Source organism: Zeus faber (assembly GCF_960531495.2).
Source record: "Zeus faber genome assembly, chromosome: 16".
Lineage (NCBI taxonomy): Eukaryota > Metazoa > Chordata > Actinopteri > Zeiformes > Zeidae > Zeus > Zeus faber.
In genome coordinates, this window is record NC_137202.1 from 24024175 (window position 1) to 24047944 (window position 23770).

The following is a 23770-nucleotide window of genomic DNA, read 5'->3' on the forward strand; positions in this document are numbered from 1 at the left end:
GCTAGATATGCTGCTTCATCCAAATATCACATTTGTCACGTTTTTGCCGGGCCGAGGCGGACCCTGCCACCACCAAGGTCAGCAGCGTATAGTGGCAGCTACAAAATGTGTCAAATATTGGATTTAGAAGAAAATAACGGGACAGATTTCCACTTTATATCGGGTGTTGAAAGCATATGGGTGAGCGATCCTTTGTGAGTGGCGGACCCTGCCACCAACATTGGGAACAGCATACAGAGGATACATAACACAAATGCATTGAATGGCTGTTTCATAAAAATTGCCAAATAAATATATTATGGGATGCATGTCAAATATTTTTGTCTGAAAAACAATCTGATGGATTACCACTTTAAATTCCACTGGCATACTTTGTACTTTCATGTAAACTTTCACACTGTGTACTTTCACGCTGTGTACTTTCACACTGTGTCTACTTTTATGTAAAACATAAACCAAACAAAATAAAAAGACATCATGAAGAAAGGCTCTATAGGGTGCTGGCAGGTGGATATCCTTGACTTTGGTTTCAGTCGACCTAAATCACGGGAAAAACAACCGCGACCGCGCCGGTGCAACGGTGTGATTGTGTTCTGTCTGCAGGGAGTCGGCTCCACCACCAGCATCACGGTCGACTTTGGCGACGGAACGGCCGTTTCCTACGCCAACATCAGCTCCATCGAGGACGGTATCAAGCACGTCTACGGCAAAGTGGGCATTTACCAAGTGTCCGCCACCGCCCGCAACAGCCTGGGCTCGGACGTGGTCACCCTGTACCTCCACGTCTCCTGTGAGTCCAGGAATCTTTCTCAATGTTTGTCGGACTTTAAATATCTCCTCTGGGTCTTCCTGCCAGGTTTCATATCAGGCAGGCATCGGGTGTGTGTGTATAAAGACAGAAATAAACAGAAAACGTCAAATAAGTAAGCAAAACTTTATTTATAGAGCGCTTTTGAAAGTGCTTCACAAACGGACGGGAAAATAGAAACATCACGGAAAATGAAAGCTGCGCGCAGTGATGACTGGGTCCTCGCGTTTGCGAGAGTAAGGAGCACGAAAATGACCAAAAACTGATTAAAATGCTTTTTTCGAACATGAAATTCAACGCTTTGCCACTCCCACGTCTGACAAAAAGGCAACCTTTTAACAACATTTAATCGTGGAGGTGTAGACACTCGTTGCGGACGCTTGGTGAGCGCCTACAACGCTCACCAAGCGTCCGATCGAGCGCCGGGCCGAGCGTCCGTCGATCCGATCAATGGCCTCGGAGGAGTTTGCCAAAGTAGAAAGCATAAAAATGACCCAAATAGACCAAAAAGTGACTAAAATGTAACCTTTAATTAAATATGGCCGACTTCCTGTTGGGTTTCAGTCATGGCGCCATTATATTTTTTTTTAAGTCTAGTGATGTAACCTACTGTATGTGTACCAAAATTCATGACTTTTTGTGGGGGAAAAAAATGAATGGGTTTGATTTTTTTATTTTTATACGAGTCTGGCCCCCCCAAAAAAGCTTAAAAAGGCTGAAGAATCGGAAGAAGAATTAATGGAGCAATAACAAAAGGGTCTCCGCCCACCTGCTGCGGAGCCTGATGAATGAAAGCAAATGAAGAAAACATGCAGAATATCAGCAGAGTCGGCATAAAAACAAAAACAAAGCTCTATAAAAGTTGAACTTCTTACCTTTTCCCATAGTTGGAGGTGGAGCGCCACATCAAAGTCACAGATTTCACTCTACAACAAGACAGTTTTATGTGTGCACTGAAAAATGAATGAAGATCCAAGTACACTGTTCCTCACCTCAATCTGGTGTTTTTTGTTTTTTTTTAACTCAAACTAATGTTTCCTAATCCCAAATCCATTTACTCAATTGACGACTTACGGATATGAAGTCAACGCAGTGGGATCCGGTGACGCCCCAGAACAGGTTGGGCGGAGGCGCCCCTGCTTCACGAAGCTCGGAGCCAACGCGCTTCCTCTCTGTTCTAACCGTTAAAACCTTAATCCAGTTCTCACTGAAGGTTTCGCCACAAGCGGCGAAACGCAGTTTTCGTTGCTTTGGGCGAAAGCGTCGGCGAAACGGCTCCGTGTCGCGTCGGAGAATTGTTTGCATATCGAGGACGGAGGCAGAATTGGATCCGGCGGCCGCCGGGGACGCACTCTGTTGAATCTGTTGTTAATTCGTCTTCGCGTCTTGACACAATCCGGATATATTTGCATAGCAGGTGGATTTGGATTTGGATCTCTCACGGTGCCCATCACCCTTCCCGTCACCAAAATGTTATTCATGATTCATGGTCTCAGGCAGGGATTCCCAAACGGGTGTCACAGGGGGCCTGCAGCAAAATGTATAATATAAATAGTAATATCATATTATTATTCATATGATTAATAATTATATATAATAATTATAATATACAAATAAAAAAGATTCATTTTTATTATTGTTATTTTTTATTATTTTATTTTGTGTTTTTGAGTATATTTACATATGATTTAATATAATTTTATTTTTGTTAGATTTGCACTTGTTGTCATTAAGGTTTAAGAAACATGTTAAGAAACATGTATGAAACGTATATCCAAATTATCATATCAATAAATGTAATTATTAATTATAAATGTAATTATTATCTATCTATCTATCTATCTATCTATCTATCTATCTATCTATCTATCTATCTATCTATCTATCTATCTGTCTATCTATCTATCTATCTATCTATCTATCTGTCTGTCTGTCTATCCATCTATCTGTCTACCCATCCATCCATCTATCTCTCCATCCCTCTATCTCATGCCTAATGGAGCTGTAGAAATGCCCTAACAAGCTTTGCCTCCTCCCTCTCTCATTGTTGAGGTGAGTGATTCAGTGTTTCTTCTCCCACTCAAGGTCTCCTGGAGCAGGTGCAGCTCCTGGCTCCCTCTGTGGTCGTGAGGAACAAAGCCGTGAACCTCAGCATCGTTCTGCATCCCAGCAGCGTGGGAACGGTCACTTATTACTGGTGGTTCGACAACAAGACTGAGGTCAGCCTCACTTCCGCCTCCTCTCGCCCTCAGTTTTTTATTTCACTTTTTGACCCGCCTCATGGGCTTCGCCCATTTCCCAGGCCGCGCTCATGAATTATGAATTTGTTTCTCTGTCTCTCTTTTCCCCTGCCTTGCTCGGTTTTTCCCTCTGTCCCTCTGTCTGTTCGCTCTGTCGCCGTCTTGCAGCCTGCGGTGACCTTGAAAGGAGGGATGACCTTCACCTTCGATAAAGAGGGACTTCACACCATCATCGTTCAGGTCGGCGTCGGAAACACTGTCTATCAGGACAAGAGAACCGTGGCAGTCTACGGTGAGTCCTGGAGGAGCCAAACCAGCTGACATGTGGTAGATGATCAGAAAGACAGCCAGACAGCCAGACAGCCAGATAGATGACAGACAGACAGACAGACAGACAGACAGACAGACAGATAGATAGATAGATACTTTATTCATCCCCTGAGGGAAATTGCAGCATCAGCAACAGCTTACATAAAAAATAAGCAAAAATAATAATAATAAAGTTAGGGAATATAACATAAAATAAGAAAATGCAAAATGTGGAAATATTGTTTAGCTGTACAGATGGCTGTACACAACAATGTATGACAATATACGCTAAACCTAATAAAGTATAAGTGACCCAGAAAAAATAATTGCTGGACAAATGTGACAAATCACTAATGAAATAAAGCTTGAAGTAAACCAGAAAACTGAACCTAAGATCAGAAAAAAGAAAAACAAATAAATAAATAAATTGTATGTATATTTATATATATATACAATATATGTACCACAGTACGTACCAATACAGCAGACGATCTCAGACTGTCTCCATTGCAATAACTGACTTGTAATTCAGCCTGACGCTAAGTTTTTTCTCTCAGATTATTTCCGCTCGCATACGCTGGCCTTCTCCTCCAACCTGGACGAGCTCAACCCGGGCGTGGCCGAGTGGGCGGAGGACGTCGGCAGAGTGGTCAAGAGATCCGTGGTCGAGGTGATTAACGTCGCGTTCGGGAGAGACGGACCCAGATGTTTGAACGGCAGGTCATGTGAAAACACCTGGACACTGAGACGTGCATCAGGCGGGACGCCCGGATATGAGACACTCCCTCTGACCTTCCGTCCTGTCGGATACCGGCACGGCGCACGGCGGGAAACTGACAGCAGACCTCCGGCAACGCCACAAATGCACTTAAAAGCCTTGCCCTTTACCAAAGCCTGTCAGGTCGGACTTGCGTGTCCCGCCTGATCCGTGCATTATACCCTGACAGTGACGGGTACTTAGGAGAATGATATCTGAAGCAGAAAACTCCGGTCCCAGTTCGAGTGCAGGAAAATCCGAAACCACTCAAACAGCGTTCCGAAATAATAATCACGACCGCAGAGAGAGAGAGAGAGAGAGAGAGAGAGGGGACGAGGGCGCGGCGAGGATAAAGAATAACAGCGTTTCCTTGATCCTGGCTTTCTCAGGCGACGGGGATCGGCGCGGATCAGCTCCTGGTCACCGTGTTGGCCGGCACGCCCACTGCAGCAGAGATCTTCATCGTGCCCGAGAAGACGGCGAGAGACGGAGCCGGCCACGGGCAGTTGGCACACCTCGATCAGGTAGAAAAAAAAACGGCTTCGCTTCCGGGTCATCATAACAAAAAAAAAAAGAAAAGATCCGTAGCTGTTTGCCGAGTCGCCCACAATGCTGTTCTGAATCTCACTAAACGACATTTTGTCCCCGGCGAATGACGTTTGCCACCTCAGCGGAGCCGAATACACTCACCACTGTTTTTAAGCATTTGATGGAAAGGGATTCTATAGAAGGTCTTTGTCATTCTATTGTGGGGAAACTGCACGGTCAATGAGCTGCAGGCGGCGATTTGAGTTTTAATCAGGGGGGGTTGTGTGTTCATTGGTTTGCTTACATTGAGACCAGCGCACACCAACGTACTTTTTGGGGATTTTCGAGACCTCCGGCGGGTCACGGGCAACTCTCTGGTCTTGGCGGACATGACCTGCCATCTCCCTTCCCTGCCAAACCCCACTCACCGTGGGGTTGTGTCTGGGCCTGTCTTTTGGTGCGTCACACGCCGTGATGCTTACGCCACCTTCCGCCACTAGAGGGCAATCTCTCCCCGTGTACGCGGAGCACCAGGGGTAGACCAGTGTTTCCCGCACGACGCCACGACACAAACCCAGGGCAATTAACCCGGCCCATCCACATCTTCAAGCGACCACGCCTCACGTGTGATATTGTAGTGTCGGATTTTCCGCGCGACGTTCTGGTTCCCGGGTATTCTGGGTAACGCTTTCAATATTTATCACTTATCATGTATCAAGAGATGGGTATGAAATATGCATGAGCAATAATAAATCAGAGCTCATGCCATTACTCCAGATAGAGTCTCCCGGCGTTGTTTTTCATCATAACAGATAACACCTCAGACTCCGAGGATCATATGCAAACACACTTTTTTTTTTTTTTCTTTTTTTTTGCTGGCTAACAGTTAGTCTTCCAACAAGTTAATAGGTATTTAATTATACTGATGCATCGTGTAATTGCCGCCGTCGAACAATGGAGACAAACTGCGTGGCGGGCGGCCTGAATTGGGAATTGCAGAGATGTATTTATCTGAGGGCTGTCTGATTACCTGGCAGAGACTCACACACAATAGCATCATAAATCTTCAGCTCACTGTTGCTCATCATCAGTGAATGACTTGGTGTGTGTGTGAGTGTGTGTGTGTGTGTGTGTGTGAGTGTGTGTGTGTGTGTGTGTGTGTGTGTGCGTGCGCGCGTGCGTGCGTGTGCATGCGCACGCGTGTGTTTGTGCGTGACGTCTGGAGCTGCTTATTAAAATGTTTAATAGATTTACTGACCCTGATATGCCACTAGAATAAAAACGTAATTATTCATACTGTGTGGAGCGGTCTAATTTTAACCAGTGGAAAGATGTTAAAAAAGGAGGGAGATGGAATTAGTGAGGCGTGGCTAAGGACTCAAATGGTCTCTGGCAAGGCAATTTGGCCTTTCGTTAAATGACTGCTTCATTTGAGTTTGGACGGCGAGGCAAAGTGAGGGTTCTTTGTGGAGAATAACAACAAAAAGCAAAGAGCAATTTTGTATGACAGCGCGCTTTGATCAGCCGAGCATTTTCCATTGTATGAATGCATGTATTATATACTTATATATACTGTCGGCTGTGTCTGGGTTGGTTGAATGGCCGCTGTTTTGCTTTTCCTCCCTCGTCGTATCAACTTTTCTCCTCTCGGAGGAACCGAAATGTGTGATTTTTTTCCCCACCGGCGTGGGTGGACGAGGTTGAATGCGGTCGAAAGATTGACGCCCCCGGAACGTCTTCTGCCTCAGCTCCTGCAGGTCCTGCTCGGCGCGCTGAACCAGGACCTGGTCCAGTTCTCCCTCAGACCGGGCGTCCGGGTCACCGTCTACGCCACCCGCCTGTCGCCGGGTGAGTCCCCCCCCCCCTCTCCCACCCGGAGTTACAAAAAAAAAAGACAGAAAAAAAAGAGGGGAGCTCAGAAATTCAGTAATTGCCTCCCTCTAGTCGTCCATTTGCAGCCGACAAGAACGTTGGTGATTTTCCTGCGTGTTGGAAAGTGTGAAAGTGACGTTTTCCGTTATCTCACTTTAACGCGGTGTTTCCCGACTTTAGTCTGTGGTTTCATGATGGATTTCAGATTTGTGTCGCCTCGAAGATCTCAAATTCCTCTCTTTTTGCGTCACAGCGCCCCTTGTGGACAGCAGCGGTAGCGGAGGCCACAACGGCGCCGCAATCATCATGCTGGTTTCGGTGATCCTGGTGGGCCTGGCCGTCTTCGTAATATACAAGTTCAAAAGGTGCGGTGACCTTGGTGTACTCTAGCGGGGGCGGGGAGGGGGGAGGTAGAGCACTTTAAGAAGGCAGTCGGCGGCCTCCCCGACTCGCATCACTGCAAATGTCGATGATGGGATGGATTTTTAGTGTAATGGCCGACTCTGATAGTCGGGAGTCGGCCTCATTATCCAGGTCTCCACCTCTCTCCCCGACTCTTTAAAACTTCCAGAACTATCCGGCCTTCCGTGTGTCTGTGAGTTATGGACGCCCGCAACACAATAATAGCCCCGGAGAACAAGACAATCCTCCTCTGTCTCAATCTGCAGAATATTACCGGGAATGACAGTCTAATCAATTCTCCCAGAGTGCCGAACGGGTGTCGGGAGTCCTGCGGTTATCAATATTCATCTATCAGACAATGTGAGGGTTGACCTTTCGGAAATGCTAAACACAGTCGTTGGGCGGGAGGCGCAGCGAGCAGAACGGCAGGAAAGGTTGAAGAGATAAGTCCTGAGACAACATATTATACGGGTGCGGTCACGTCAAGCAAACACAGCCCTCCACCAGAATGGAAAAAAAAAACCCAAAAAAACCCTGGAGCGGGGAGACGCTTTATTCCCAACCTTGTTTAAAGCGTTTTGTTGAATAGTAAGTAAAACGTGAAACTCGTTGGGGTTTGTTTTTTTTATCCCGTCGAAAAAAAAAACGCCTCAGAAGTAAACAAAGCTCGAGTTTCAAGAAATCAAATCAAAGAGGATCTGAAATCAGCGACGGAGGGACGCTATCTGAAATAGAGTTGCGGCCGCATCTGAGACGACGGAACGGTCGAATTGAAAGCGAAGAAGTTCTGTCGTTGGCGGAGCTAGTTCTGTCGGGACCACTTGACCGCGCCACGCGCTTCCACGCCCCCGTGGGCCGGCCTGTTTGAGCCGCCACGCCCTCCTGCCCCGCCTGCTCGAGCTCGTCGCTCCTATGTTTCCATCTCATTAAGTATGACCGTGTTGGCTGCGCAGCTGGTTGGAGTGATGAGCGGTGGAAGCCAAACCCTTCGGGTAAATCTCAGGGTTTTCCGTCGGGGATAAAAACAAACGTCAAAGCGAGAGTGAGCAGGGTCCGGTGCGAACACAGAGCAGCCACCCGGCGACTCGCAAACGCTCCGTTGCGGCGCAGCGCGCTCCGGGAGGCCCCCCACCCTCGGAACAACTGAGCGCCTCCGTTCCCTCTGCCCCCAAAAACCCTGCAGGAAGATCCCCGGCATCAGCACCTACACGGCGGAGCAGCCGGAGAAGGAGCAGGAGGTGATCCCCACCGTGGCCTCCCTCGCCGGCCCGGGCGCGGAGGGCGAGGCCGCGACCTCGCTGGAGCGTGTGGACGTGAAGATGGACGCCCGGGGCAGAGGTACGCAGGCGTCTCCTCTCGTTTATTTTTTAGGTAACCGAGCGGGACTCCTCAGCCGCGGTGTGGAGCGTGCACTTCTGTGCCGTCGTTGACGTTAAGGACTTCAAGGAAGAGCTTGCCGCGAATTCATATCGTCATCGATATTGAGACAGAAATCTGCATTCTGCTGCATTGAGAGCCTAATAATCCACACCATGTCTTTGTCAAATTTAGTTTGTAATGTCTCTATTTTCGGGTTTTGGAAAATTTGAACCATACGGTGAGAAACTTACCTTAAAATGATCTCCTGGTCCCGCTGACATCTATGTAACACAATTTATTTTTGTCTAAGTCACTTAATTTGGCTGTGTTTTGTATTTGTTGATTGCATGTCAAAGCAGTGGCCCTGCTAAACAGACACACACACACACACACACACATTAATATATATATATATATATATATATATATATATATATATTAATGTGTGTATATATTGCTACCTACACATTATATATATGTATATAATGTGTAGGTAGCAAAATAATGCTATATATAGTATATATATACTGTATATATAAAAGATTGGATTGGAGTCATTGGATCAACTTAAAAAAATAAGCTTTAATTTGCTAAATCTATATATATATATATATATATATCTTTATTTTATAGGCTTTCTCAACTTCAGATGTGCATCTTAATTTCTCAATGTCAAGTCGGAAACACAGATGAAATACAGATTTTACAATCGAAAGCAGTTTCTTTAAGGTGGATTCAACAACTCCGACCCTTTCAATGTTCAAGGTTGAAAATCAGCAAAGTTGTCTTCTGACGGCCTCTTCAAAGACGAACCCGTTCGGTCGGAGCCAGCTCCGGCTTGCAGCTTCCCGCAGCAGATTTCCGCCGCGTAGCCGCGCGCTGTGACGTGTTTGCTGATACATTCGCGCCGGCAGCCCGCTTCCAGGAAATCAAGATTTCCGCGGCGTTTCAAGCCAATCACGTCCCGTCTGGCTTCAAAGAGGCTCCGGCTCTCGCCGCGCCGGCTCCTGCCACGACCAGACGCTGCAACCCGGCCCGGTAAAATGAAAGGGGACGAGAGCGTGAACGTCTGCGCGAGTCGCTCCGTCCATATCAATTAAATTGTGCGCCAGGGAAGCTGCCGAGCCGCGAGAAGCGTTTTTTTCTTTTTTTTGTTGTTTTAAATTTTTTTTTTTCCCCTTCTCTCCCCCCCGTCGAGAAAACACCCGCGCGGGTTTCCACCCGATTTATTTGACTTAAGCCCCGAACAATGTTCCCCGCCGCCTCGCGAGACGGATGTGTGCTTGGAAAAATAATGCTGGTATGTTAATAAATCCGCCGCTGCTTGAAACCCCCCCCCCCCCCCCCCGTCTCTCTCTCTCTCTGTCTGTCTGTCTGTCTGTCTGTCTGTCTGTCTGTCTCCTCTCTCTCTCCCCCTCGCCAGGCTACCTGCCATCCCACGCAGGCATCAAGCGCGCCGATGAAGCGCCCCGTGTGTTTTAGCGCGGGAGAGACTGCGGCCGCCGCGAAAGAGCAATACATCTTCCCTGGCAGGCGCCTCCAGCGGGCTCCGAGTGCGCGGTCTCGATGAATGCTCCTGAGTGTTCGGCTCCTCATGCGTGGACAGATCGGTTCACACCGCGCTGCCCGAAAAAAAAAAAAAAAAAAAAAAAAAAAAACCTCCGAGGAGACTGTACAGATTTATACTCGTTCCTCACAAACAGAAACAGAGACAAAAACAAAAAAAAAAAAAAAAAGATTTTTTTTTTTTTTTTTCTGATGTATTTTTGGAAGGACCGTGATTTGGGGGGGGACGGGGGATTAAAAACGACTTTGTCTCACTTCTGTCGGTTTGGGATACGCGACGAATCGCCCCGACGAGATGAAACGGGCGGGACGGAAAGCGAGGGAGGATAATATTATTTCAAAGTCCGCTCCCCCCCCCCCCCCCCCCTCTGTGAAGTGTGTATAAACTTTGTGAAAACAGGCTTATCTACGACTGCGGGGGGGGGGGGGGGGGGGGACCAGATTCATTAAGCTCCGCGCCAATCGGTCGATCTGATGGCGGCAGATTGTCATCAAATGGAAGCTTGTAATATCCCGGAGAGGAGGAGGAGGAGGAGGAGGAGGAGGAGGAGGATGCGGTGCTCCGTCAAGTCCCGGATTTGTGTGTTTTACCCAGCCGGCCTTGGCACCGGCACCCAAAAATGTGCGATGACGAAGGAGAGCCCTATTTCGGGAGTCACACGTCGGGCCGAGCTTTGGCGATTTCCGATTTCCGCTGTGTCATCGACGGAATCAGAATTGTATCCGACAAAGTCCCGGGTCGCGTCCAAGCCGTTCAGCTCCTGTTTCGCCGGAGGCAAAGTCAAATCTGTCTCTCTACCTGTTATTGTTGAGTGGTCTTGATGTTCACCAAGAGAATACCATCACAAGAGCATGAATGAATTCATTCCTGAGGAAAACAATGTGCATACCAGCAATTAGACAGCTCCCTGAGTTACGTTACGGTGTATTGCTGACACATTTACACGCTGCAAAAAAAAACCCAAAACCAATTATTGAAGATCTTCCAAAAAAAAGAGATTATAAGCCTTAAAATTCGTATTAACACACCATGTAAATGAAAAATAGCCCAAAAAAAAAAGATCCCTTCAGTTTTATTTTTATTTTATTTTATTATTTTTTTGTATAATTCGAAAACAAGTATTTTATTTTAATTCTTTTTTTACAGTGGAGTCTTTTCAGCTTTCGGGTTTTAATTGGAACGTGCGGTACCTGTATTCCACCCAAGCGGAAAATTAAAAACAACAACATTGTTCGGTGTTCCTGGATTGCAGCGTTGTCGACCTCTGACTCTTTATATTCTCCCCCGGTGTAACTGTGACTGTAGGTTGCCACGGGAGACGCGTTGCTGTCCGGCGGTTGTTTTTTCTAGGGCTCGTCTCCAAGGACTCGGTGGGCGGAAGGCTGCGGCTGCGTCCATCTCCATGGCTGCGAGGGACGGGGGGAGAGAGAGAGAGAGAGAGAGAGAGAGAGAGGGAGGGAGAGAGAGAGAGAGAGAGAGAGAGAGGGAGAGAGAGAGAGAGAGAAAGAGGGAGAGAGAGCGAGAGAGAAAGACGTATCTGCTGTCAAGGCGGCTCGGCCCACGCCATCGGCGCCGGCGCCCGCTCCTCCGCCGGTCGGCCGCCGCCTCTTTGGGGATGAGCGGCCGAAAAGTTCCTCTTCATCAAACTTTGCCTTTTTTTTCGAGTGGCGTCAGCACCCGGCGTCACGAAGACAAATTGACTGGAAAAACTCCCCCTCCTCCTCCTCCTCCTCTGCCGTCGCCGCCGCCGCGTACCTCCAAGATCCAGCCCCAAGCGTAAATACACGCACGTCGTCTCTCGGGAGATACCGCCATAGAGATGTGTCTGTATTCTGTGGTTGTTATTTATAGAATTTATGTTTTGGGTTTTTTTTGGTTTTGTTTGGGCTTAATCATGCAACCGTCGAGAGGAATATTGTACATATCTGCATGGTGTTCTGGCCTAGTCTCCCTGGAGCGAGTCTTGGAATGTGACACACACACCTGACGAACCACGGCGGGTTTTCTGGGTTTTTTTTTTATATATTTGCTAAAAATAAGGCTGACACATTTATTACGAGTGACGTCGTTTTTCCTGTGAAGCTGTCATGTCATGTTCCTCCTTCTTTTGGGTTTTATCGCACCGGATAATAAAGCAGAAATGCAACTCGGGGCAGCAGTGGGCTGGTGTGCTGTCTCTCTCTCTCTCCCCCTCTCTCTCCCTCCCTCTCTCTTCCTCTCTCTCTCTCACCCCCCCCTCCCCCCTCTCTGTTTACCGTCCGTCCCAGAACTGTCGAGCCGCCCGAGTCAAGTCGTGTTTGACCTTTCATTTAGTCAATCAAGGCACTTAATGAAGGACACGAATGTGGAACTCCATTCATCAGCATCCAGGGTGAGTTTGTCAACCCAATGGAAAAAGATTGATGTGGGGGGTGGGGTGGGGTGGGGGTGGGGGATTGGGGTGTCTCAAATTGTCACATCCGCCGTCTAGCCCGGCAGATGTAACGAGTGTTGCCCAGCACGATTTGCATAATACCGCGGGGGGCCCGAAGCGTGCAAAGTGGCCCCGGAGTGATTCTAATAGGCCGGCTCGGCGGCTCTCCCACCGCGCTAACAATTAATTATCCCCTCTCCAGGAAATCAACACATGCGCACTCCCCGAGAAAAAGGGCTGCGGCGGGGAGGGTCGCACCTCGAATGAAAAATGTCCCACAACAATAGCCGGCGGCCGAGATTGCGTTAGCCCCGGTGTGAAATTGATGAGTGTGTTTCCTTTCATTGAGCAGCGCATTACGGTGTCTCCACGCGGCGAATCATCCATTAGTGATTGTCACCGTTCAATTTGATTGCGGGGCCGCCACGCGTCCCAGGGTATTTGGAAGAAGGACCCGGTGTTCCTTTACAATCAGAACAGGAGAGTGTTGTTTTGGGTTTTTTTCTCGGATGTGTGAGCGCGTGCGCTTAGGGAGTCGACGGCTTTGGGAGGGATGAAGATTGGTGTGTGACATTAAGTGGCCCGCCAAAAATATGGAAAGAAAATTGCGGCGGGCGGGGCGCCGTCGCTGCTGCGGCAGAGCCGGAGCCGCTCAGGTATGTCGGCCAATAAAGACACATGTCCCCAACTTTCTTCGACCTTTTTACCGGGCTTTTGTAGCCGTGACACCGCCCGGCGTCCTACGGTGGAGGGCAGGGGCGAAAGCGAACACCGCCCGGCTCGACTGCTCCTGCAGCGGTTAAAGGGGGAATTAGTTTGGAGCCTGGGGAGCTTCAAATCAGGACCCGAATGAGTAGAATAGAGGGACTGGACACGGGCTGCGCCGCCTGCACCGAGGGGCGATACCACCGGGGGCTTAATTGCCGGCTTGTGCTTTTGAAATAGACCGTCTGGAAAGAGCATTTGAACACTTCAGTGGAAATGATGTTACCGTCCGGTTTTTGTTCTTACCCGTGCGTGCGGATGAATACCGATCATTCTAAATCGGTACGTACGCGCATGCAATTAAATTAGCATACCGTCACGCCCGACCTCTCCATATAAGGAAGTTCCTTTTGCAAGGCTGCGAGATGAGCCCGGAGGACACGTCTCGTGCAGCGTCGCACACTGACGGACCACAGACGTTTGTGTATAATACCGAAGTTCTTGTTTCGGAATTTGGAAGCCAGAAAAGGCGGCGTTTTCTCGTGGCGTCGGCGACTGGAGTGACTGGCACAAGGAAAGAGGAGGTTTGTGCCGCAGTGGCGGAGGCAGTGGCATGCAGTGTCCCCTGAGGTTTCGCACTTTGGCTGAGATGAAAAAAAAAAGTTGATTTTTCTATTTATAAATTGAATGGAGAAGGCTGGATGCCACTCTGATGTGCACATGGGTGAAAATCTGCTGCTCCAACCAATCGTGATCGTGTCGGGGACCCGGCAATAGACCTAGACCTAATAATAATATAACACTGATATAACAATGAACTAGACCTAACAATGATATAACAATGATATAACAATGATATAACACTGACCTAGACGTAACAATGATATAACAATGATATAACACTGACCTAGACCTAACAATGATATAACAATGATATAACAATGACCTTGACCTAACAATGATGTAAAAATGACCTAGACCTAACAATGATCTAACAATGACCTTGACCTAACAATGATATAACAATGATATTACAATGACCTTGACATAACAATGATATAACAATGATAAAACAATGACCTTGACATAACAATGATAGAACAATGATATAACAATGACCTTGACCTAACAATGATATAGCAATGATATAACAATGACCTTGACCTAACAATTATATAGCAATGATATAACAATGACCTAGACCTAACAATGAGGTCATGGGGGAAGAAAAGTCCTGGGTTTAATACAACATAACAAACCCTGATTATGGGGATAATTTGGGAGAAGGGGACTTTTTAAAATCAATGTGACTGTAATTAAGGAATCCATTCATCCATGTACCTTCATTAGGGGTTTTGGCTTTTGCAAGCAAAGATAACAGTATTGCATGCTCCAATTGGTTTGCCACAAAGGGCAAAGGAGAGCAAATGAAACCAAAATAATGTGTACGTGCAAAACGGGGGGGAAAAGATCATTCCATAAAAAAATACATTTATTTGAAACAATTTGAAAACAGTAAATTGTTCACAGTAAGAAATATGATCCAAAACAAGTAGATTTTCACATTGTTAACAAAAACTGAACGATGTGGTACATCATGCACAACTGCACAATTAGACCAAAAGACAAAATGTTGGATAATATAACGTCTTTAGTAAACTTTAAAATCATCACAAATACTTGTGTGCCCTAAGATTATTATGGTTTGGACAGATTAATAAAGGCGTGCTACAGTAAAAAAAAAAAAAAAAAAAGGGGCTGATATCATATTGTATGGTGAAATTGAATATCACAGAAGCAGTGTCCGCCTGTCTAGCTCTTGCAATAGAACAAGAAATAGGATACTGAAAATATTTTTACATTCCGTCTTCCTCTATTTACAGTGCATGGTTCTCATTTAATCCAAATAATAGAACCGTTTTTCAACCCAGGCTTTATTAAAGTGTTTGTTCCCGTTTTGTTCTAACCAAAACATTCAAAACATAACAAACAATCACTTATACCTGTTGTGCTTTCGCACTTCCCGCAAATCAGATTTTATTTTTTGGCCACATCCGCACCAACGGAATACCAAAACTAAGACTGAAATCAGGACGCTGCGCCGCTTCGTCCCAGCCGACGTCACACTCCGGCGCGAAAAGTAATAAAACGTGTCGTTAATGTTATTCAAAACACGTTAGAAAAGACACCCGTGACAATAACACCAGTTTCCCGTTTTTGAAAAGTAGGCTCTTAAGGTTTTTTCAGGTTTTTTCAGTTTTTTTTTTAGTTTTTTTTTAAAGGCTTGAAACCGTTTCCCCATGGGATCACGGTGAGAAGCTGCAGCAGAGCGGTACCTTCCTAAAAGTAAAGCGTCGGTGAACAGTCATAAATTATGGGAACCAACATTTTTAATAAGGCCTGGGATGAAAAACAGCCGACCCATCGTTTTCACGAACCACACGGATCCGTCCGTTTCACGGCCTCTGAGTTACAGTCATGTTGAAGACAGTCTTCCATCGCTCTGCTATCCAACAGAATCCTCCATCGCACACATCATCTCCCGTCCCGGGGCATTGATACACATTCCTGCACAATCTATATATTTACATCTGGGGAAAAAGCCCGGCTCTGTACAACACTTTTTTTTTTTTTTTTTTTCTCCTCCCTCGATACTGTAAAATCCGTGATATATGTGTCCGTGTGTTTACAATACATGACTTTGAACGGCGGCTACCGGCGTTAAACGAACAATGCCGGCAAAGCAAACATTTTCAACACAATGACAGCACGCAGCCTGTACTTACTCTCCGCCGCAGCGTGCCTTACACATTAGTACAGTTTGGAAACTCCCTCGTAATCACTCTCTCCACATGTCTTCCAACTCCTCCTGGAGATATGCAAACACACAACGGAACGGACTCAAAAAAAAGAAAGAAAGGAAAGAAAGAAAGGGGAAAAAAAGGGGGGAAACAGCTGCTTGGATATCATACTCACAAGTCATCATTTGCAGGGAGAAAAAAAAAAAAGCATGAGCGTACGCGTATCCCCCCGCGAAGAAAACAGTCGCTCATTGTTTCGGGCGCGCTTCCTACGTACGCGATGATTTAGCCGAGGCCGAGACGTCGTTTATCATTAAAACTATTTTAATATTGATTCATACGCAGTGCAGTAAATTTGGCTTTGACACCATTTGTACTGGTGCCAGACATTGACTACACCGCCACAGCGAGCCGCAGTGGTAATGAACTGTTAGCAGCCATTTGGCTTTAGATTTAATCTCCCCCCCCCTTCCCCGCCGAACCCACCCCCACCCACCACCCCCACCCCCGACCCGATCTTAAATCAAACGTCCCGTGCTGCTCTGCCCTTTGTGAATAAACAGTTTCGAAAGGCGAGCCCAAATGGAGTTAATTTGATTCGGATCAGCAAGGTCTGAAGGGAAGGGGGTGGAGGGGGGTGGAGCTGAGGAATGAAGAACGGGGCAAAGTGCTGAGTGCCAGGAAAAAGCCCCCGCCCCCCGGCTCCACCCCGTCAGGGGGCTGCGGTGCTGCTTTTGTTTTTTCTTCCGTCGAACACAATCCACCGGTCCCGCGGGGACAAAAGGCGGCTTCCCCCGCGGGGCGACGCGGCCGTGGACGCCGACCGTGACTTGGAGGAGTCCGCCCGGCAACCCAGCGCCTATTTGTTGTCACTGAAGCAGAGAGCGCCGCCCGGATACCACTCGCTTCAGCCGCCGGGCGCGGATTTCATTTGCTGTTTCTCCGCCGAGCGCGGACGTGATAACGAGCGGAGCTTGGCAGGCGCGGCGCGCGCTGACGGCCATCGCTCGCTCTGGTGATCAGTCACCGGGGGCGGGCGCCGGCGCCGTTCGCCGGGGCGCGGAAAAGAACGGTCGCCACCCGCCGCTAACCCGCCAAACGACCCCGGGACAAATGGAGACGAAAGACGCGAGCCCGTGGCTACGGCTTCACGGAATGATTTCACCGGTTGCCATTTATTTCATGAGGGTTCATCCGCCCGCGGGTCCCTCCGGCGTGCGGGGCCAGGCGGTGGGCGTGCGGGGCCAGGCCACTTACCTCTGCTTCTGGCCTCCAGCTCTTTGTCCACCAGGTCGTTCTGGGAGGGGAACCTGCTGATCTGGACCTTGGACTTGCTGTCGTTCTGGCCCACGGTGCTGATCACCTCGGGCTCCTTCTCGTGGCTGTCCTGCGCCTGCGCGTGCACCCAGGGGATTTTCCTGACCACAAAGAGAGCATCGTTCGTTATAACGGTCATTTTGGGAGTGGGGGGGAGTGATGGAAAGAAAGGAACGAATCGGTACCTTTTAAACTTGTAGATGAAAAACGCCGCCAGGCCCACAAACACCACGCAGAGCAGCATGAGCATGGCCGAGCCGCTGTGGAAGGAGTTGGAGTCCACGAGCGGCGCTGGGGAGGGGGGGGGCACAGGGCGGCAAAGGCGTGTTTAACGGAGGCGTCCGGCGGAGAAAGCACTCGAGCGTTTCCAAAACCGTCACTCGACAGCAGCGACTCATCGGAGTCAGATCCCAGATGCGTCGAACTCCGACAAGTGCACTCTCCGAAATACGCGAGGACTTTGTCGCCACCCAGGCGACGGGCGTAAAAGTGAAAAGAAGCTTAGAATTTGAACCCCCCCCCCCCAAAAAAAAAAGAATCAAAATGAAGCCGAATAGACAAATAAAAAAACAACATCAAGCAAATGTACAAAAATTCAAAAAACGATTCTACACACAGGATAAGTTAAGTTACGATAAGTTAAAGTAAGCTGTCTGGCTGTGGGTGTAAACTAGCAGATGGATATAATAATAATAATAATAATTATAATAATAAAAATAATAATAATAATAACTAAAATGTATATAGCGCCTTATACTGTATGGGATGAATAAATAGGTATCCAATAATAACTTGCATGGGTTACAATGAATGAGAACGTCTAAATTATTACTATGTTATTACTCGATTCTTATTGTCATTACAGTACTGCTACAATGAATTCCTCGTCCCAGGCGACGCTTTGAACTAATCTCCATCGCCGCGGGAAAGGGATCGTTTAGGACCCGTCGCCCGGCCCTCCCTGGGGGTTAGACAGGCGCTGGCTCATGCTTAGTCGTAGTTTCATAAGTGCTGAGGCGCGTTATTCCAGGAACTGCACCTCAGCGCCCGTCCCTCCGCCCTTGAAGGAGAAGCCCGTGAAGGGTGTGACCTTTGTGGATCCTTTTTAAAGGCGCCCAGACCTTTGAGCGCCGACACAAATGAAGACGGATCAGTCGCCGGATGAAAAGGGTAGCGCGGCGCCGGGCGGATCGACACGTTTTCGCGATATGCTAATACCGCCGCCGCTGCCAGCCCCCACCCCCCGTCTCCCCCGCTGCATATCAAACGCCGCGCTCGTCGATCTGCCCATTGATTATCCGATATCCAAGACGCCCGTTATCTCGCAAGGTGTGTACCGTGCGCCTCCCCGGCGACGCAGCGGAGGCAGATCCAGGGATATTCAAACCGTTCGGTTGAATGCGACGTCCGTCGGCGTTCGTCACAGTGTCCGGGGGGGGAAAAAATGAAAAATCGTCGCGGTTTTGGGGGCGCGGCCGACACTCACCGAGCGTTTGCTGAGTCGCGTGGGCGACGATGCGAATGTCGGCTTTCAGCTCAAACTGGATCAGGCCTTGGTTCAAGACGTTCACCAACGCATCTGATATCTGTTTTTGGTGAAGAACAAAAAAGAAACACGCGCGGGCGCGCACACAATCAATCATAATCATCAGTCTGTTCAATTCTTCCGTGATATTTGCATTGGACTGTTTGTTGGATAAACACATTTACATATATGAATAATTAACGTCATTAACCAAATGCTCGTGTAATTAACCAAAATGAACCGCGGTTGTAATGAGCGCGTGGCTCCTACCCTCTCCAGGGCGTCAAAACTCTTCTTGCTGTGCTGGAAGTGCGTGTGCAGGTCGGGCAGGATGAAGACCTCAGCCGCGGTGGGGAGGCCGGGGTACAGGGCCACCTGGAGCTGCCGCTCCGGCGTTCCGGAAACCTGCATGGACGCCGAGCAGAGGTTTTTTTTCCCCCTGCCGATGTGACGTTATGCTGCCACCGCAGCCGGCGAGCGGGACAAAGCCTGCCGTGCGTTTCTATTTATTTTTTGTTTTCACCTTCTTTTTTTCCCCGACTTACCAGAACAATTTCAAGGCAGGGAAATTGAAATGATAATAATAATAACAATAATCGTAATCATATTAAAGACTATAAAATAAATAAACAAATACATATGGCTGCAGGCAGCAAAACACGGGGTCCAAATTGACACCAATTTCGAAATTTTCGAGTTCCCATGGAATGCAGATCCACTTGTTGCGTGTTATGACTTTATCCCAAAAATGAGAAGGTGTCTGTCTGCTACGTGTAGTCCACAGAGTCCTGTCTCACTGTGAGGTGTCCTTGTGGAAGTTCCCAACAACAGGGTTCCATTCAAACGGATTGAGCGCCCGCATGGCCCTCAGAGAGATTTCCTCAACTTTTTCAAATTTTTGGAACTAAAATAAAACATGACATGATTCACAGCCGTTGCTCTGGAGCTGCGAGCCAACTGCATTTGTGAGGTCACAAACACGGAATATGTTTTGGACCGTTTTTCGACTCCTACAGTTTGTGTGTTACGACCCGCTGTAATGCTGCAAAATAACGGCACGGACACGGACCCCACGAGCATGGACCAACAAACAGTGGTGCACACGCACGCACGCACGCACGCGCGCACGCACGCACACACACACACACACACACACACACACACAGTTTGTAACAACTGAATGAGACATCCTGGTTCTAACGAGACCTCAACCGGGTCTGTGGGTCCATTGGTTGTCATGGGCCTGACATTTTTAGCCTGTAAAATGCCAAGGAGAATAATAATAATAATATAAATCTGCGGGCTGGACCGCTAATTATAATTATAATCATTTTAGTACTATGAAATAACGGCCACATTCTTCATGAGAAATTTCATTATAAAAAAAGTGTGATAATGAAAGTATACATGTATGCGACAAATAAACCTCTTGAATCTTGAAATCTATCTCTGAAAAATCTGAAATCTTTTGAGTTCTATGTAATAATGTTAAGTGTAAGTAAGTATTTTCATAGACTATAAGAAAAATATAAAATGTATATAAAAAATGTTAATATATGAATAAAATAATTTAAAAATTCCGACATTAATCTTTTACATCGATAGATTCCATTCAAAATGAATGGTTCAGCCCATTTTACAAACGGATTGTAATACCTCTTACACACAAAAGTAGTTGGGTAAAAAACGAGATGTTCTGTTTGAAATGTAGTGGATTAAAAGTGTATAGTACCCCCAAAGAATAATGCTTGAGGAAAATTATTGGGTTATCGCGCGTGCAGAATGGATCGACACAGCCATAAAAAAACCCACTAATTTCACATTGTTGTTTCCATCTAACTGCATCAGTTTGAGCTCAAACTCCAAAGGTTTCAACTTCATTCATCCAGGTTCATTCAGCTGCGCAGCCGCACCTGGAAACCCCTCCAGTCGTATTACCTGGAGTTGACACTGTCATCACCGTGCACTGCTTTGTTTTTGTGTTTCGGAAATGGAACGCGGAATTGGGGAAAATTGCCACTTCCCAACGTTTATATTTCTCATGCGGGAGTTTCATCAGGGCCACCCATCCTCGGTAAATTTGTCCCTTATCGCGTTTTTTTTTTTTTTTTTTCTTGAAACGGCAATAAAACGGCATTCTGTTAGATGTGACCTCTAATGTGAAAACAAGACGTCCTCAGGAAGGGACGGGGGCGTTTGATTTATTGTTATGTTTATTGTTATTGCACGTTATTACCTCCCGGGTCCATCAAATTATTCGGTGTCCCCCACAAAATAAAAGCACGTCGTGAAGCCGGGAACCAAGTCGCTTTCTTAATCACTTGACGGTTAAAGCCAAACTACACAAGACACACTTTATCTACCCAGGGATGACTTCACCTGACAAACGCGCACTAAAAGGCGATCTGCGTGGAATTAGTGGTCGATTGATCAAAGCGGACGCTAACCACGCGGCGGGCGTACGAGCCCGCGTTCCAGGGACGGAACACCTTTTGGGCGTAATGTGCCTTTAAATAAGATCTTAAAAAGGCGTTAAAAGGTGGAATGCGCGCGACGCGACGCCGGCTCGGGAAAGATAAATCCAGTTACGCTCAGAAGACACATAATATGGGCAAATAATTATTATTGATTCGTGACGTAACATGACAGCAAAACATTCCTGGAGGGGGAAAAAGGAAGAGGGAGAACAATCAGATTTTGCATAAAATACACTTGTGAACCGACTCTCAGGGCGTGAAAAAAAGAAAAAAAGCGGAACATGGAAAATACGGAAGGAAAATGTTCCTCGCAACAACAACACACAAGGCGCAGTTTAGATCGCGACCAAAACTGGGTTTCCAAAGCGGGATGCCAGTGAGATAAATAACCCCCGTGTTTGAAGGCGGAAAATGCTTCAAAAACGGAGCACAAAGGCTGAGTAAATCTGACAAACACATCCCCACCTGGGAACCGCTAATCGTTAGATTGAAACTCCAGCGTGCGGGAGGAGCTTTGTAATTCTTCTTCCTTCATTTGACGAAAGAAGAAAATGTTGGGAGAAATTAGCGCTTCCATAATGTTATCCATGTATTCTCCCATTTTACAAAGTAAAAGTACTCTGTTACTACACATGAGTACATTTTTAAAGTATCCGTGCTTATTTAAATATATTCGCTTTTGGAGACTTTGGACCTTTGCTCCACTTCGTTTTCAAAGCAAATATATTTATTTTTTATTCTCGTCTAAATCAAGATTTATATTTATACATATCACAATAACTAAATCAGGGAGTGGACCTCTAAAAATGCTGATTTAGGATTTTTCATCAACTGTATTATTATTATATATTATTATTCATTTGGTCCATATCCTTGAATGACTATGACACCATCATTAATCATGATAAGGATATGAATCAGCATCATCTGCAGATATGGCACGGTAGTACCACGCTGTATTACAGACTCTGTTAGAGTGTATCAGGGCAGTGGATATAACAAATACTTTTACTTTTAATACTTTCAGTTTACTTTTTGTACACTTAACAGCATGCATGGTGTCATAACTCTGCGATACCTTTAGAAAGGAGTGGATTTGAATCCCGCCGTCCAGTGGCATGACGCCGCATTTTCTGCCGTTGGGTTTTTCCGCTATATGGATAAAAAAATTGCTGACCCTTACGGTATCAAAAAGCAATGGGACCGGGGAGCGTCCCGCCGCCCCCAGAGTGGGTGGGCGGCGCCGGCCCGTACCTGCGACAGCGCCGTCCGCAGCACGCGGCCCACGTCCTCCCTCCACTCTGGGATGTCGGGGTTGTGCTGGTCGAGGGCCGGAGAGAATGTCAGCACCAGCGACTTGAAGAACTCTGTAGAGGGGAGACCAGGGACCGCGCCTCTCAGAATCCAAATGCCTTTTTTTGTGCACCGTTTGATTTCGGATGAATACCGCGGGTAGTTTTTTTTTTTAGTTTTTTGTTTTTTTCCCCTCTTCCTTCTTCCCTCCGACCCCCCCATCCCCCCACCACCACTTAGCTTCACATCAGAAGAGTCAAACTTAATTGCTCTTCAACATATCATGCTCGCAAAAGCGTGACATTTGGTTTATTAGATAAGCTCGCATTTGACATTAACATGGCAGCGTTTGCGCCGAGGACCTAGGCACACGGCGCTTCGGATCCGCGGTCCTGGGTAGCGGCTTACATATTCATGCAACATCCATCGGTACCAATTAAAAGGCTTTTTCCGACCCCCCACCCCCCCGACCCCCCCTTCCGCCTCACTCACCGGTAACGGTGATGACTTTGGAATCCTGGACGACGCCGCTCCCAGAAGCGACCTGCACCGTCACCTTGTTTGTTCCGCCCGTCAGAAACGTGTGAGGGACGCTCCCTTCCAGCGTGATAACGGGCTGCACAAGCACGAATACACACAAAACACACAATTTATATCGGGGGGGGGGACGAAAAAAACATCAAAATCAGTTCGGCGTACACCCCTGGACGTTTTGCATAATGATGCGCCGCGCCGGCGTGTACAATCAACATGGGGAATAAGTGGGAGTCGTCGGCCTGGGACCCCCTGCCGTGCCCAGCCACGGCGCTCTCAGACGGAATCGCAAACACCTCGTACGTGACACGGTGCGAAATCATCAAAGGCAACATTCTCTCTCTCTCTCCCTCCCTCTCTCTCTCGCTCTCGTCTATCTCCGTGGACAGATGGAGAGGGGTAAAAAAAAAAAAAAAGAAGAAGAAGAAAAAATAAATAAAAATGAAATAGCCCACGCGGGATCCAACTCCGAGAGGAACGCGAGGAAGAGGAGGGAGAGGAAGAGGAAGAGGAGGCGGAGGAGCAGAGGCGGACGGGGAGAGCGTCTTCACCTCGGAGCTGTTTTGGAACCACCAGAAGAAGGTCAGCGTTCTGGAGCGGTCGGGCCACGCCACGGCCGTGAGATTAGCCTCCTTCCCCCTGACGGCTACCATGGGAGCGGAGAGGTAGACGCGCTCCAGAGGACCTGCGGCCAGGGAAGCACACATAGATGGACCGACAAACAGTAGTGCACACACACACACACATGCACACACACACACACACACGCACACACATGCACGCCCACACACACACACGCGCACACACACACACACACACACACACACACACACACACACACACACACACACACACACACACAC

The 23770-nt window shown here is 47.6% G+C and overlaps 2 protein-coding genes across 2 annotated transcripts in view; one reads left to right on the forward strand and one right to left on the reverse strand.

The window, feature by feature from the left end:
* The window catches only part of LOC307242112 (VPS10 domain-containing receptor SorCS1-like), a gene marked incomplete at both ends in the record, with an annotated part of 37794 nt that extends 28037 nt beyond the window's left edge, over nt 1-9757 (forward strand). The window contains 9 exons of the mRNA XM_080016446.1: nt 604-790; nt 2894-3027; nt 3217-3340; nt 3915-4027; nt 4504-4638; nt 6391-6490; nt 6768-6879; nt 8100-8254; nt 9699-9757. Of these exons, the coding sequence (XP_079872572.1) occupies nt 604-790; nt 2894-3027; nt 3217-3340; nt 3915-4027; nt 4504-4638; nt 6391-6490; nt 6768-6879; nt 8100-8254; nt 9699-9757 (1119 nt within the window). The remainder of the gene's footprint in view (nt 1-603; nt 791-2893; nt 3028-3216; nt 3341-3914; nt 4028-4503; nt 4639-6390; nt 6491-6767; nt 6880-8099; nt 8255-9698) is intronic.
* A 6007-nt stretch (nt 9758-15764) lies between these two features.
* Nucleotides 15765-23770, reverse strand: part of LOC307242113 (VPS10 domain-containing receptor SorCS3-like) — a gene marked incomplete at both ends in the record, with an annotated part of 47804 nt that continues 39798 nt past the window's right edge. The window contains 8 exons of the mRNA XM_080016447.1: nt 15765-15829; nt 17019-17179; nt 17264-17369; nt 18565-18664; nt 18874-19008; nt 22335-22447; nt 22866-22989; nt 23459-23592. Of these exons, the coding sequence (XP_079872573.1) occupies nt 15765-15829; nt 17019-17179; nt 17264-17369; nt 18565-18664; nt 18874-19008; nt 22335-22447; nt 22866-22989; nt 23459-23592 (938 nt within the window). The remainder of the gene's footprint in view (nt 15830-17018; nt 17180-17263; nt 17370-18564; nt 18665-18873; nt 19009-22334; nt 22448-22865; nt 22990-23458; nt 23593-23770) is intronic.